General features: G+C 53.5%; 1 protein-coding gene across 3 annotated transcripts in view; it reads right to left on the reverse strand.

Moving 5' to 3' along the window:
• The window catches only part of LOC116845649 (3-phosphoinositide-dependent protein kinase 1), a 429,458-nt gene that overhangs the window by 345,833 nt on the left and 70,116 nt on the right, over positions 1–13,509 (reverse strand). Inside the window, exon 1 of one of the 3 annotated variants that reach the window (XM_032818602.1) lies at positions 3,721–3,958. The exons of the other annotated variants lie outside the window; for them this stretch is intronic. Within the exon in view, the coding sequence (XP_032674493.1) occupies positions 3,721–3,927 (207 nt within the window). The 5' untranslated portion in view covers positions 3,928–3,958. Of the gene's footprint in view, positions 1–3,720; positions 3,959–13,509 lie in introns of those variants that run through there. 3 annotated transcript variants of the gene reach the window in all.

Genomic DNA, 13,509 nt, shown 5'->3' on the forward strand with positions numbered 1-13,509 from the left:
AACCTTGATCATAAAGCGGGTCTAACCGATTGCGAAACAAGAGAGAGAGAGAGTACCGTAGGGAACATTACAATCGTCGTCTCCTGCGCACACGCTCCGCGTTTAGCGTAACGCAGGCCGCAATGATCATTTTCACGTCGAGCGAATGAAATTCGGAATCAAACTCGCTCGAAGTTACTAATTCCGATAGTGAATTGTGAGTTCAAACGCCAGATTTCCGCCCTTGTGATCTCTCTCAATTTTCTCGTTCCCGCGTAACAGGAATATCATCGAGCGAAGGGTACTACTCATTATGAAAATGAATTTTTGCAATACCTCCTCGGGGTCTCTCGCAACACACTCGTGCGCATACGTACGCGCGCGCGGGGATGAAGTCAAAAGTAATTGCTTTTCTCTTTCGTTGATGGAAATGCAGTTAATTCTAGGCATACTTTCAAAGAATCCTTCAAGATAAGATCTTAATGGCGCCCGCGCTTCGCGGCAGAAGTAAGGACCTCTCAGACGAAGTCAGTTGATTTAATCACTTAACTTGTTCGTACCGACGAAGAGACACCTTTGAAGTGGAACGTGTCTGATGGTACATCACCGGAGGGGCCCTCGGCGGCGGCGACGGCGGCGGCCAAGATCATTTTCTGGAAAGTACCCCCGGACAGGCGTATCAAAGACCCGGAGGAATGTCGCAAGGTCGACATTATCGAGGAAGAGATGGAAGAGAGCCAGACTCGGTTCGCGCCGCTACGAGGCTACGATGTATATACGCCGGCGTCTCAAAGTGATTAATGAATACGGAACGAGGAACAAGCGGTGAGAGGAAAGGAGAGGAGAAGAGACGAGGAGAGAGGAGGAGAGGAGTGAGTCGTGTCTCAAGCGTGCGATAAGATTTCCATTCTCGTTCGCGCGATTAGATGGTTTTTCGCGATGGTGTCCGGCGCGTACGACCGTGACGACGACGATGATGGCAGGAAGTGAAACGGCGAGCATTTATAAAACGCGGGCGAACAAACGCCGCAATTAAAACAAAGCCTACGGCATTTGTTCGGGGCGCCTCTTGCCTCTCCTACCGCCGCGCGCGCTCCCAACCTCCGGGACCCACGGGGGCTGACGAACCACCCACGCCGCCCGAGGTGACGCGGGGATGTTTTGTCGCAGGAAAAAAAAGCGGCAACTTTTTTCGACGATTATTCCAGGCAGCCGGGGGGAAGAGAGACGACGTGGACCGGGGCGGCGGGCGACAAATTCGCCGATGTGCCAACGACTTTCTCGCCGTCCCATTGTCTTCATCGACTGTGTCATTAGATAATTAGACGTCGATTGCCGTTCTTTCGTCCGAATACGTGTGTAATTTGTTCTCTTCTTTTGTCCTTCTATTCGGGGCATGCCGACGCAAGACGAGATCGATGGTGAATTGACAGACGGTATCGTCATGGAGACCACCAGGGTCAGCGATATACGATGGCTATAGAAAATTCCATTGACTTTCTTTTTTTTATCTTTTTAATGTCAGAATAGATCGGCAGGACGAGCGTTCGAGTTCTATTTTCTATCGTTGCGTAACTGCTGTGTCTACCGAGAGTAATGGAAATATGCAATTGGCCGGCACATCGTGTGTTCCACTGGCTGCCGGAATTGAGGGTTAAGGGTTAAGCTATTTATTATCGTTGCTCTCGCGGATACCGAATGACGTTCCCTTCGTCGGTATGAATCATTACGCAAGCCCAAGCCTATTTATTACGGTCCTATTTATTACGGTCGAATTTAGGGAAGATTTCCGCTCCCTTTTCTTTGAGCCGCCATCAATCATCCAAGGCCTAATTATATAACTGTATTACAACTCCGGAACATCAATTAAAATCATCATGGCTCCGGCTGCCAAGCGACTAACTGACTGCTCAGCAACTACGGACTCCTCGGTCTCTCGAGCCGTGTGTACGGAATGTCCCGTAAAAATTGACTCATCGCAGACGAGAGAGAGAGAGAGAGAGAAAGAGAACGGGCGAATTCGCACTAAGCTGACTTCCCCGTATTAGTCATCCCTACGTAAAATTTAGTCGCCGCTATTAATTACCTTCCACGAAAGCAACGGCCAGACGTGATGAAGACCCATGATATCCTGGAATCGTTATAATAGCCAGGTAGATAATAGAGTATACCCTCGAATACGCAATCGACGCGTGTCTCCTACTCTCGAGGGCGAGTGCAAAATCACTCGTACAAAATTAAGTATCTCCGGGAAACACAGACGTTTCACACCGTGGTGTCTCTCACCGGTCGCCTCCCGCTGAATGTCATTAATTAATCGTGCGTGAAATTTTGCCCGACTCATCGCGAGATGTCGCCCGAAGCTTGTCCCGTCGTTCGACACGGCTGTGTATTATTGCGGAACTATTGTTCGCGCGATTAACTTGTCTGTCCCCCGATCCGCGTCAGACGATCCGCAAACGGCGCGCGCGCGCGCGCGCATGCGAGGTCGTCTAACGCGAACCGTGTAAATTCGCCTTTAATTCCCTGTTTTCCTCGCGAAGTAGCTCTCGCAGCGCGACAGGAGCCCGATCGAGTTAGCGCAGAGAGTTAGCGCGGGTTAAATCACCTTTGTGAGACTGCTCGCTCGCCGACGAGCCACCCCTCGGCTCCGACTCACCCACTCACCCTCTTTCCCTCCCTCGGCTCGCGCGCTTGTTGCTCTCTCCACTCTCCCGCATCCTCCTCAGCTATCCCTCTTCAACTCCTATTTCACCACTCGTCAGTACACATGTACGATGCGCTCGATGTGTTTAGGATAGGTAAATTATAGCAAGCTACCAACTGCCAACGAAGACGAGCGAGCGAGCGAGCGAGCCCTCGCTCTCTCGGCCGCTGAATGGGAGGGTCGGCCGAAGAGGTGAAGGTGCGAGAGGGTGCACGGGGGCACAGAGGGAAGGAGCAGGAGGGTGTTAATCCGGTTGCTTTATTGCTACGAGAATCCCTCCGGAGCGCGGCACCGCGTCTGCCAGCCAGCCAGCCAGCCAGCCAGCAAGCTCTCCCCTTCTCGGCCGCGTATCAGGGGGGTTAAGTTCGTTTCCACGTAGTTCGACGACCTACTACGGGGGCGGCGGCGGCGGCGGCGGCGGCGGCAGCGGTGGCGGCGGCGCCGCCGACGAGAGAGAAGAGAAAGAGAGAATGACAGAGACGAGCAGAGATAGACAGAACGAGAAGGGGGCCAACAGAGTCTCGAATCCCAGCGGGGCCACCCTCGTCGCCCTCCCGCTCCCTTCCCATCAACCCCGCGCGCCCCTTTGGAAACATCACGTCCGTTCGTATGTCTGTCTGACCTCGGCTGACCGCCCCGGCTTATTACTGCACCGACATTATTACCGCGCCCCGACGCATTTCTCGACCCGGAGATTCCAGGAAGCGTCGGGGACGCGACGCGGTCGCCGATTTCGATGTATGGGGCTATCCGGGCGGATTGCTGCCAGCCTGCAGTTTCGTGCCTTGCATACGAAGCTTGCTGCGGACGCACGACGATGCAGATCGTGGAAGGAACGTCGCCGCGGTATGGATTTTATCCCGCGAAGCGCGGATCTCGCCGGAAACCCCGTTTCCCCTCCGGTGACCGCGCCGTTTCCCGTCAAACGTCCCCGTCGTATTAACGTTGGCCCACCAGAAAGGATCAATTTGACCTCGTAACTTCGTTTTACGTCTGTCAGCAATGATCCCGGACCGCGGCGGACCTGTGCCTACCTTTTTCCACGGCATTTCCGCAACGCTCGCAGTATATCCGCGGCGTTTTCGACATTCCAGGAGGAGGGGGTTTCCACCACACATCGGCATTTCAGTCGGTGTCCACTTGTCGACGGTAATGATAACATGGTCGATCATCAGCCTCGCGACACCATAATAATCATCCTGGCCGCCGTTAATGAGATACCATAATGCGGCCATTTTCATGCCGTCCCACAATAGCGAATACTGAGTTTCCTTCGAGTTCTCGCAGCCGACTCGGCCCCCAAGTACCATCTGTTGTTGTCCCAATTAGACGGCTTATCACGCCCCGGCAAATTACCGCGTGCGTACGACATATTCGGGCCGTAGACATTCGTGGAACGTGAAGAACACGAGACACCGGCGCATCGCACCCAGCTGACACGCGATTTCTCACGATGAAGGAAAAAGAGAAGAAAAGTAAAAAAGAAGAGAGAGAAAGAAAGAGAGAGAGAGAGGAGAGAGAGAGAGAGAAATGGCATCACGCGCTCGACAGCGTCGGTATCCTCACCACCGGTTGCACTGCTGCCACCGACGGCGTCAATCCGGTGTCGTTTTCGCGCGTGGGAATCGATTCTTATGATTCACCAACACCTTCGCGCACTCGACATAGCGCGTCAACTCGCCGCGACTGAAGCGCGCACGATAGAAGCGCGTGCGTCTCTCTACATGCCGGTGATATTTTTCCATAAAACGTAATGCCGGCACGCACTCGCGAGAACGCTCGGCGTTCATCCGCAGGGACCGGCACATTTATTTCCGTCGCGTTTAACCCACGCGCGGCGCATCACACCCGCGGTTCACCCACCACCCCACCCCACCCTCTGCCACCCCGACGCAAATGCCGAGTTATGAATATACATTATTTTTTAGTAACACTTTCGCCGACCAACCGAGCCGGAGAGGCGGCTTTCCTCGAGGGAGAGCCGCGTGGTAATTCTTTCTCATCCCGTAATTAGGAAACGGACCCTTTTTCACGGGGGATATAAATCACGCGAGGACCAGGGAACGACAAAAAATACGATGGACGGAGCGGAGGGATGGTGAAGAGACGCGATGTCGCGTTGTGATGGAAGAGCCAGGGTTAAGGCGCGAATACCGTCGGTCGGGCGAGCGAATAACGGCGCGCGACTCGTTGGGAAAGCGTCGGTGAAAATACCGCGATAAATTCCGCGTCGTCGCGCTTCGTCTCGTCCCGAATCGCGATCGCGAAACTTGCCCGAGATCGCGTGACTTCGCCGATCCGCGGCGAGCAACGAACTGTCGATTATCTAGTCGGTCACATTATCGTTGCAAGACCGTTTGGTCTTGCCGCAATTCGTTCCCGGAGAGGCGTCCATTATATTTACATAATTTTTTAAATCAATTTGATGGATTGACGAATTAATAAACTGCGCTGTGAGACGATAATAATAAAGTGATAATAAATCGCAGGTGTGAATAATATGTTGTCGAGTTGTCGTAGGTAGATGAAGAGATCGAGAAAGCTATTGAGATTAAAATAACAGCAAGTGTGACAACTGGCTCGACAAATAATCGCCAAGTGAAAGTTACTGGGCGGACAACAGCCAGCTAGCGAAGTCAGTGAACGCGATTAACACCTCATCTTCGTCGATTCCTCTTTTCTTGCCACTTCCGGGCAGGGTTACCACCCTTGCACTCGATTATAAAGCGAATGAGAATTCGAGGAATCGCTTTGTGCACCCCAACACGGCCGCGGCGAACTTTTCCTTACTTTGCTTGTATCGTGCGGATATTCGAGCCGCTGGCCGGCTTCACCGCCGCGTTTCGCCGCAGGTGAGGGCTGCAAATGGCGGGAATCGGTAGCTACGTGCGGCACCCCAGGTGACTCGAACGATTCCGGGAACGTGTGCGGTTGCCGTGTGGTCAACGTTACATAGACACCACCGATGTCTTGCGGGAGTAAATAACACTCTTGGGCGACGTGGCCAATTTTTTTTTCTTTTCCTCGCCGCGAGCGTGCAAAAGCACATGTGCAACGCGCTCCACTTGACGTTTGCACGAACGCACACACGCACGCATGTCTTACACCGTTAAGTAGCGAACACACGATTACTTTAATAGAGAGCGTGTTATTACTTGTACCAGCCTACCCGCGAAAATGATCCGTTGTCGAGAAGATTTGCGTGGCGTCGCGCGCAAATTCGCACGACGCCACGCTCGAACAAAGAGAGATCCTGAAATCATAGCGGTACAGTAACGATGGGGCGAGATTCCCGCGAGAACAATTTCGACTGTACTTCCGTCTTACGCAAACATGCGAGAACATATCCGTTGCCGCCGTCGTATTTAGCCGGCCGACGGTCGATGATCGGGCGCCGCGCCGTGCAAAAGTCACGGGGGTGCACGTGAGTCATTGTTGCGCCAGACAGGGTGGCTACGAGTTGCCGGTCCCCGCACTCGTTAGGGGATGTTTTAATGGGCCGCCGCTTTGGATTTGCCGGCGTTTAATTACAGGGGCTCTCAATTCGCGTCGACGCGCGTCCAGCGAGCGCCCAGCGATATCCGCGGGGAAACAATGCCGAAGCAATGTCGACGTCCCTGCGTGGGAAAAAACGATTGTATTTCAAGCTGAACACCAACATGTCTCCTTCTCTCTCTGTCTCTCGGGAAAAGACGAGAAACGACGAAAAATCAGCGTGAGACGACGACAAGAAGAAATTTTCTCAAAGGGTGGAGCACGGCGCGCTTTTTGCGCGTGTGCCACGCACCGAAACGCAATAACGCAGGGCGCAACGTAAACGCGAGTACTCCACCCTTCTGGAAGGGATGAAGGAAGTGGGCGAGGAGTGCGGCGGAGAGAGAGAGGAGAAAGAGAGAGAGAGAGTGGCGAGAGAGGAGGCAGAAGAAGGGACACAGTCAGCGAGGGGCGAGACACGAGAGAAAGAGAGAGAGAACGGGGGGAATGAGTAGGAGGGAGGGAAGCAAGAGAGACGTGGCGAGAGAGCGAGAGGAAGAAGGGCGAGAGAAAAGGAGAGAGAGATAGGTACTTTACCACCCCATAAAACGGGGGTGTGAGTGTTGTGTCTGGCGCTGGACCCACCCTAGGGTGAACGCCCTGGAACCCCTGCGCGCAGACGATTTTTCGTCTCATTCCCGTCGAGGCGCTTCGCTGTCCCTCTCGTTCTCTCCCCGCCGATTTCTCCCCCTGGCCTGCCTCTTACTCTCTCTTTCTCTTGCTCTCCATTTCCCTCTCTCTTTCTCTCTCTTTCTCTTTCTCTCTCCTCTGTAGCTCCCGACAGACTCCGCAAGGTGTCTACACTCCTGGACATAAATGAAACGGCAGGACGAGGAGGAGCAGGCGAAAGGGGCGACGGTGGGCCGAGGGGCGTAGGCCCGTTCCACGGGGATTTTCTATTCCCACAGGCACGTCTGCGATGTGGCTTAGAGCGCCCGGCTTCTCCCGCTTCACCGCCGTCGGCGTCGCCGTCGCGTTCTCCTTTCTCCCTCACAATATGTTTAGATTTATTCGCGCGTGGCCGACGTTTCTCGCGACTATCGACTGTGTACTCATCGATAACGCCGTCGGTAAATTTTTCCATAAGCGGGATCGCGGGACGTGAGGAGAAGTTGAAGTCGATTTCTCCCTGGCGCGAAGCACGCTCGGGAAAAAAGAACACACGCGTGCGCGCTTCTCGCCGAAAAACGGCGATGCGGATTTTCACGGTGTTTAGAGCTCATTCTTCAGGCGTATATATTTGTCACAAGGCGATAAGTATATCTTAGCAATTGAAACGCAGCATAAAAGTCTCGATAAAGTCTATTCGAATTTTGCGCTTCCTTACGTTTTCCACGCTTTAAATGAGATTTGTATGTATCGCCGTTTTAAAGAGAAAACGCAGGGAAGAAGACACGAACATAGAAAGCGCGATTGGAAAGAACGAGTCTCTCTCTGTCTCTCCCTCTTATCCGTCGCTCTCCCGACAGGCAGACTTCGAATCGTGGTACGGCGAATTTGAAAGTGTAATCGATGCCGGCCGGGAAAAGCTGGCAGTGACTAATTAACGGCGGGTATAACGCGCGCGAGATTCCGAGGACAATATACCGGGTGGGTGTGCGCGCCCGAGGAGCAGGCGAAAAGTTTTGCCGTAAACGAGGCGATTTATGAAAGCGATCCTAATAACGTAAACGCAAATGCAAAGTAACGCGGTGCCACGCGTGTAGGGTCTCGGCAAGTTTCGCTAACGTAAGCCAAACGAATAACCGCCATAAATATCGCGGAATTTCAACAAGGCCCTAGCGAAGAGCTTCGATTTATGGCCGGCCGTTTACCGTGTCGTCTACGTCTACTACGGCAGGCTGCGGGCGCGCTTCCTCCCCCGAGCGCGGCGCTTTCTATCCCTCTAATCGTTATCTAGTGCGCTTCAATTACGTGAAATCGGAAAAACTCGCGCGCGCACGCCGCCACGCAACGCGAAACTTTGGGTTCGCGAGAGGTTTTTAGGCGACAGCGAATTTACTCGACGCGTCGCGCGCTGCGGATATATATCCGCGTCGTCGGGCGCAGCCATTTTTGCTCGGTCGTACGCGAATGTTATGATAACGAAGTGGAGTGCCGCTGCAGGCTCGCAGAAGGTCAGAAATTGAACAAACCGAGGGTTGCGATATAGAACGCGGGCAGGGACAGACAGATCGGTCGCGGTCGAGGAGGGTTGATAGGGAAGGGTCCGAGGACAATCACCCCTCGCGACAATGTGTGCAAGTTGAAAACCGTCGGTGCCTCTGCCACGTGTGTGCATGTCGCAGACACTCGCGTCGCGTACACACGCGTACACGCGGCCACGAACCATCCCATTAGCTCTCGATGCGCACATATAGTGGAAAGTTTTCAACTTTCTCGCAACTGCGTTTTACACGACCGTGAACGATGATATTAAATCTCTTCTGCTCTCGGAGAGCGCGGAAGGGGTATTCGTATCGAATTATGACTCGTGCGCCGCGAATCATCGGGTAAGTCGCGTTTTTCAAAGATTTACAGCTATCGCGCGCGAGGAAGCTGCTCTCTTTCTCTCTCTCTCTCTCTCTCTCTCTCTCTCTCTCTCTCTCTCTCTCTCTCTCTCACGTGCGACTCGATTAAATTTCTCTAAAGTTTCCGCGAATCGAATAAACCGCCACGCGCGCGCGCGCGCGCACGAGAGAGAGAGAGAGAGATTACACGAGGAATGCTATATTAAAATTCCACGCGCCGTAGGTCTCCGGACGGCCGCACCGCTTTTAAACGCAAGTGCCCGTCACTAGAGATACACACGCGCGAGAGATCGCTTTATCTTCCGTTCTTTCGCGGCTCCCTTCTTCTACCCTCGCGAACGGCGCGTCGGCGATAGGCGATCCGAAGCGAGCACAGGTGCATCGCGAGAGTACCGGTCATAAATCGCGCGATTAGCTCGCGCACGGGGAGCAAACTGGTTTTCTATGTGCATCTAATCCGAACGCGGCAAGGTCGTAAGTCCTTTTAATATTTTAAACGCGCGCGGCGCGCCGTTCGGCGGAGACGTTTATGCGCTTGGAATCCCGCATTTACGCGCAACCGCAATAACTAATTTTATACGCGGGCAATCCTTACGAATTAAATACGAGGATCGTAATGCGTGCTAATTGCCTTGTAAAATTTTCAAAGCAAACGTCCAGGAAGAGAAAGAGAGAAAGAGGAAGAGGACGGAATGAGTAGAGAAGAGTAGAGAGAGAGAGAAAGACAGAGACAGAGAGTGTAATTTATTGACAATATAAGACGTGGATTGCCTAAGAAGACGCAGTACAAAATTTTCGAATGCGCGTATATTTCAATAGACAAACGTACACGCATGGCAGAAGTGAAGAGCTGTCATATCGCGCTAATAATATTACCGGCAGCACTCATATTTTAAAGTCATAATTACAACCGGATATGAGAAAAAAATGTGCGCTGGAGGGCTCTATGAAATAAAATTGAAACAGGAGTTTGACTTTCAACGGCAATTAAACATCTCGCACTTTAAAATTCTCTCGCTCGCGACGAATTCTTGAGAATGTTTGAAACCTCGGGAGGCGAATTAAAACTTGCACGAGCCGAGTGTCCGATACTTTAAATGCCTTTTCCCGGAGTGTCCCTTAACTTCGCGACACGTAATCTCCGCGAGAATAACGTCGGAACGCATTCGGACTCTTCGGAAAATTTCCGTGAACTTTGCCACCTCGTGGATGACCGCGTTATTATAGTGAAATCCGTTTAAAATATTTAAAGGGCCCTCGAGCGAGAGCACCATAACAAAACTGCGGGTGCGAAGGAGGAGGAAGAGGAGGAGAAGGAGGAGGAGAAGGCTTCGGAAGCCGCCGCTTCCACCGGTATAACGTTCCGTTAAAGGAAGGGACAATAAACGGCTGTGCGTAGGCCATAGACCTGGCGGGCTTTTGCGCCCTGTTTTAGCCCGCCCTCACCCTTTTGCCCTGGCCCGGCCTCTTTGCTGTTTGTAAACACAGCCGTGCTACTTTCGAATGCAGCTCCATTTCAACGGGGACGGCCGCGCGTCCAGGGCGCATATGACTTCAATATGACGCGCGCGCGCACACGTGTGCGGAGTCTCTCTTTCTCTCTCTTTCTCTCTCTCTGCGTGTCCGGGTCCACGGACTTTGTGACGTGCGCGCGAAAATTTGCAGAATCGATTTTCCGCGCGCGCCCGTGGGCGCGCCAAGTCGAACGCGCGTTTACGCGATATTTTGTCGCGAGACCGTTTTGCGACCCGCTCTCAATATATATTATGCATCTTCGTGCGTCGCGTCTCGAACAGGAGGAGTCGTGCGGCGGATGACGCGTCTGCACAGAGGGAAGGAAGAGAGAAACAGCAATTAAAAAGTTCCGCTAATTTTAACGGCTGCTTACTTAAATTGTCGCGGCAACCTCAATAACGGTGGGAGACATCAGGCGCGACTAGCAGAAATGGTGAGAGAGAAAGATAGAGATAGATAGAGAGAGAGACACCGCGAAAGGGAGACAGAGCTGCCGAGAATCTTGTAATTTATATCTCGCTTAACGGCGACAAGTCATCGCAATTTAAGACAAAAACTTGGTATCTTTTGTCCACTTCACCCCCGGTGTGCCGCTAATGTATCAAGATTTCGACTGTATTATGCAAACTTAAATGCCGGCCTATTACCGGCGTAATTGCGCAATTACGACGGTCCCCTTCTGCGCACGCGATAATAAAATATATTACGGCGAGATTAAATTTCAATATCCAGCCGTTTCAAGTTCTCGCGCCGAACACAAATCAGCGGGATTCGCGATGTACATACGCCGCGCGTTCTCCCTCTCCCTTAATCCTGCATTTGGCATTACTCGGAGTGCTTGCAATTTCGATAGAGAGGGGACAACATGAAAAACAGAGGGGAAGCGACAGTGTCACGGAGGTGCGACAACGTAGTCGATTGACGTAACTTTCCCCGATAGGTCAAACATCCACGCCCGCACGCGTTGCAGATGCATAACGAGGCGGTTAATACGAAGCGGTTACGTGTACGTGCTGTTACGCAAGCATCGACGTGAAATATTGACTCGAGTTTTCACACACCAGGCCTATGCGTCCGTTAACAACTTTTCCGCAAAGCCAATCTTCATGCATGTACGCCTCAATCCCTGAACTCGCCTTGAACTTTGCAAGCGTGCGACGCGGCGCCTTGAACCGCGTGAAAAGCAAAGGTTTCATCGCCGTCGTGATGTCGCGGAAGAGAGAGAAAGAGAGAGAAAGAGAGCAGAAGAAGAGAGAAAGAAAGAGAGGTGTCGCGCGCCAACGATCGATTTTACAATGTACAATGCGCGGCGGTGGCAACGCTATCGACAGGAAAACTCCAGCCTACGCGACGCGATCGATCGTTGCCACCGGACGTAGATAATCTCGTCGTCTCTCCCGTCGCTGCGACAGAGTTGCTATATCTTGCCGGTTGTTTGGCATCCCGCGAGAACGACGGCGATGTGCGCGTTTAAATAAGTAAAATGTCGCCGTCGTTGATTTTATCGAATCGTTGAGAAAGTAGGCGTGGGAGGAGAGCGCAGAAGGATCTGTCGTGAGTCTGACGATTGGATTCTCAGCGAACGCGATACGAAAGCTTGCATCGGGCATATTTTGTGCGTGGATCTGTGCCAAGGTTATCAAAGATTCGGCGAAATTGAACGGTGGTGGGAATTTGAACGCGGAGGATTTAAAATTTTTGCGAGGGGGAAGCAACATGGACCAATCGCGCTGGAGCTATCTACCCAGGTTCCGAAAAACGTTCTCGTTTGGCGATGCTAAACGCGAAAAGGACGGTGCACATATCAGATTTCGCTGAACGGGATTAAAGGACGGATCGCCGCAAAAATTTAACGCGATCGTCTTCCGGGAAGAAGCCCAAGTCCCCGTCAGTCCGCACTCCTCTCTCTCGTCCGCGGCGCGGCTCGGCTTTGATCTCCACTCGGAGGGTTGCCGAGGGATCCAGCCCCGGATCCGCAAAAGTTCGTCGGATCCGTCTGACTCGGCGTGATTCGAGCTCAAGGCATCGGCCTCTATCGAACGACCAAGTAACGCTGCGCCGTCGGATGATGGTGGCGGCGGCGGCGGCGGCGGTGGCGACGGTGATGGTGGGGTTCGCATCGCCGGAAGAGAGAAGTAGGCAGTGTGGGAGCTGCCGCGAGAGACGCGGGAAAGTGCGAGCGAGACGGTAAAAAGGGAAGTAAACCAGGAAGGATGGTCAGGGCGTCGGAGGGGCACGGGGAAGCAGCGGGGAGAAGCGGAGACACGACGGTGGGGAAGAGCGCGACGACGTGGTGGGGTGACGCGCGGCTCGGCGAGCCTGAGACGGACGGACGGACGGCGAGCGGGGAGAAGACAGGGGAAGTCCTGGGGATCAATGGACGCAACCCCGCGGGGCACTACACTCTCTCGGATACTACGTAGTAAGCCCGCCACTGCGTAGTAATACTATGCCCGCGCTACGTACTACGCCCGCCGCTATTACACCGAGCGACCGTCCGTCCTCCCTCGTCTCCTCCTCTCCCGCCCGCGTTCGCCGACTGCTGCGCACTTTCCCCTCTCGCGTCCTCGCTACACTCGCTCAACTTCGTCCTCTCTCTCTCTCTCTCTCTCTCTCTCTCTCCTGCCCTCCCTCTCTCTTTCTCACCCTCTCTCTTTCTGCCCCTCTTTAGCGCAGAGCACGAGCACCGACACGGCCTCCCGCGCTAACTTCGATCCGCCAATGGCGACGAGGCGTAGGTTGCCGCGCGCGGGAAAACTCATCTCCACGCACACACGCACCGTCGTGTGGCTCTCCCCCGTCACCCTTCTTCGTCCTGCGCGTCCGGGCTCGCGGGATACGCGGGCGCGGGTGTCGGGTACACATCCGAGGTGGTGGACGCGCGCGCGAGCGAGCGAGCGAGTGTACTCCGTCTGTGGAGAGATGAGAATTCAGTCTCAAGTATATTCGTCGGTGGCTGCCGGGTAATCGGATTATCCGACTATCCCCGGCAATGTAAGCTTTTTCTAGCCTCCCGGCGAAATGTAATTTCGTCAATTAGCTAGAACTTTATTTCGTTCCGGTTACTTCGTTATTGGGTGTGGTTTCGCTGATATCGGGAAGAGATCTGGCATCCGTGTCTCGAGACAATGCTGATGAGACACGATGTACCGGGGAAAAGCTCCCAGGACACGTCGACTATAACGTCGCGCATTTCAGACAGGGTGAACTAGGGCGAACGCCTTTCCCTCCCTTCTCTCTCTCTCTCCCCTCCCCCCCCCCCCC

The sequence above is a fragment of the Odontomachus brunneus genome, unplaced genomic scaffold (genome assembly GCF_010583005.1).
Source record: "Odontomachus brunneus isolate Ranch 3 - 2012 unplaced genomic scaffold, Obru_v1 Obru_scaffold_054, whole genome shotgun sequence".
Taxonomy (NCBI): domain Eukaryota; kingdom Metazoa; phylum Arthropoda; class Insecta; order Hymenoptera; family Formicidae; genus Odontomachus; species Odontomachus brunneus.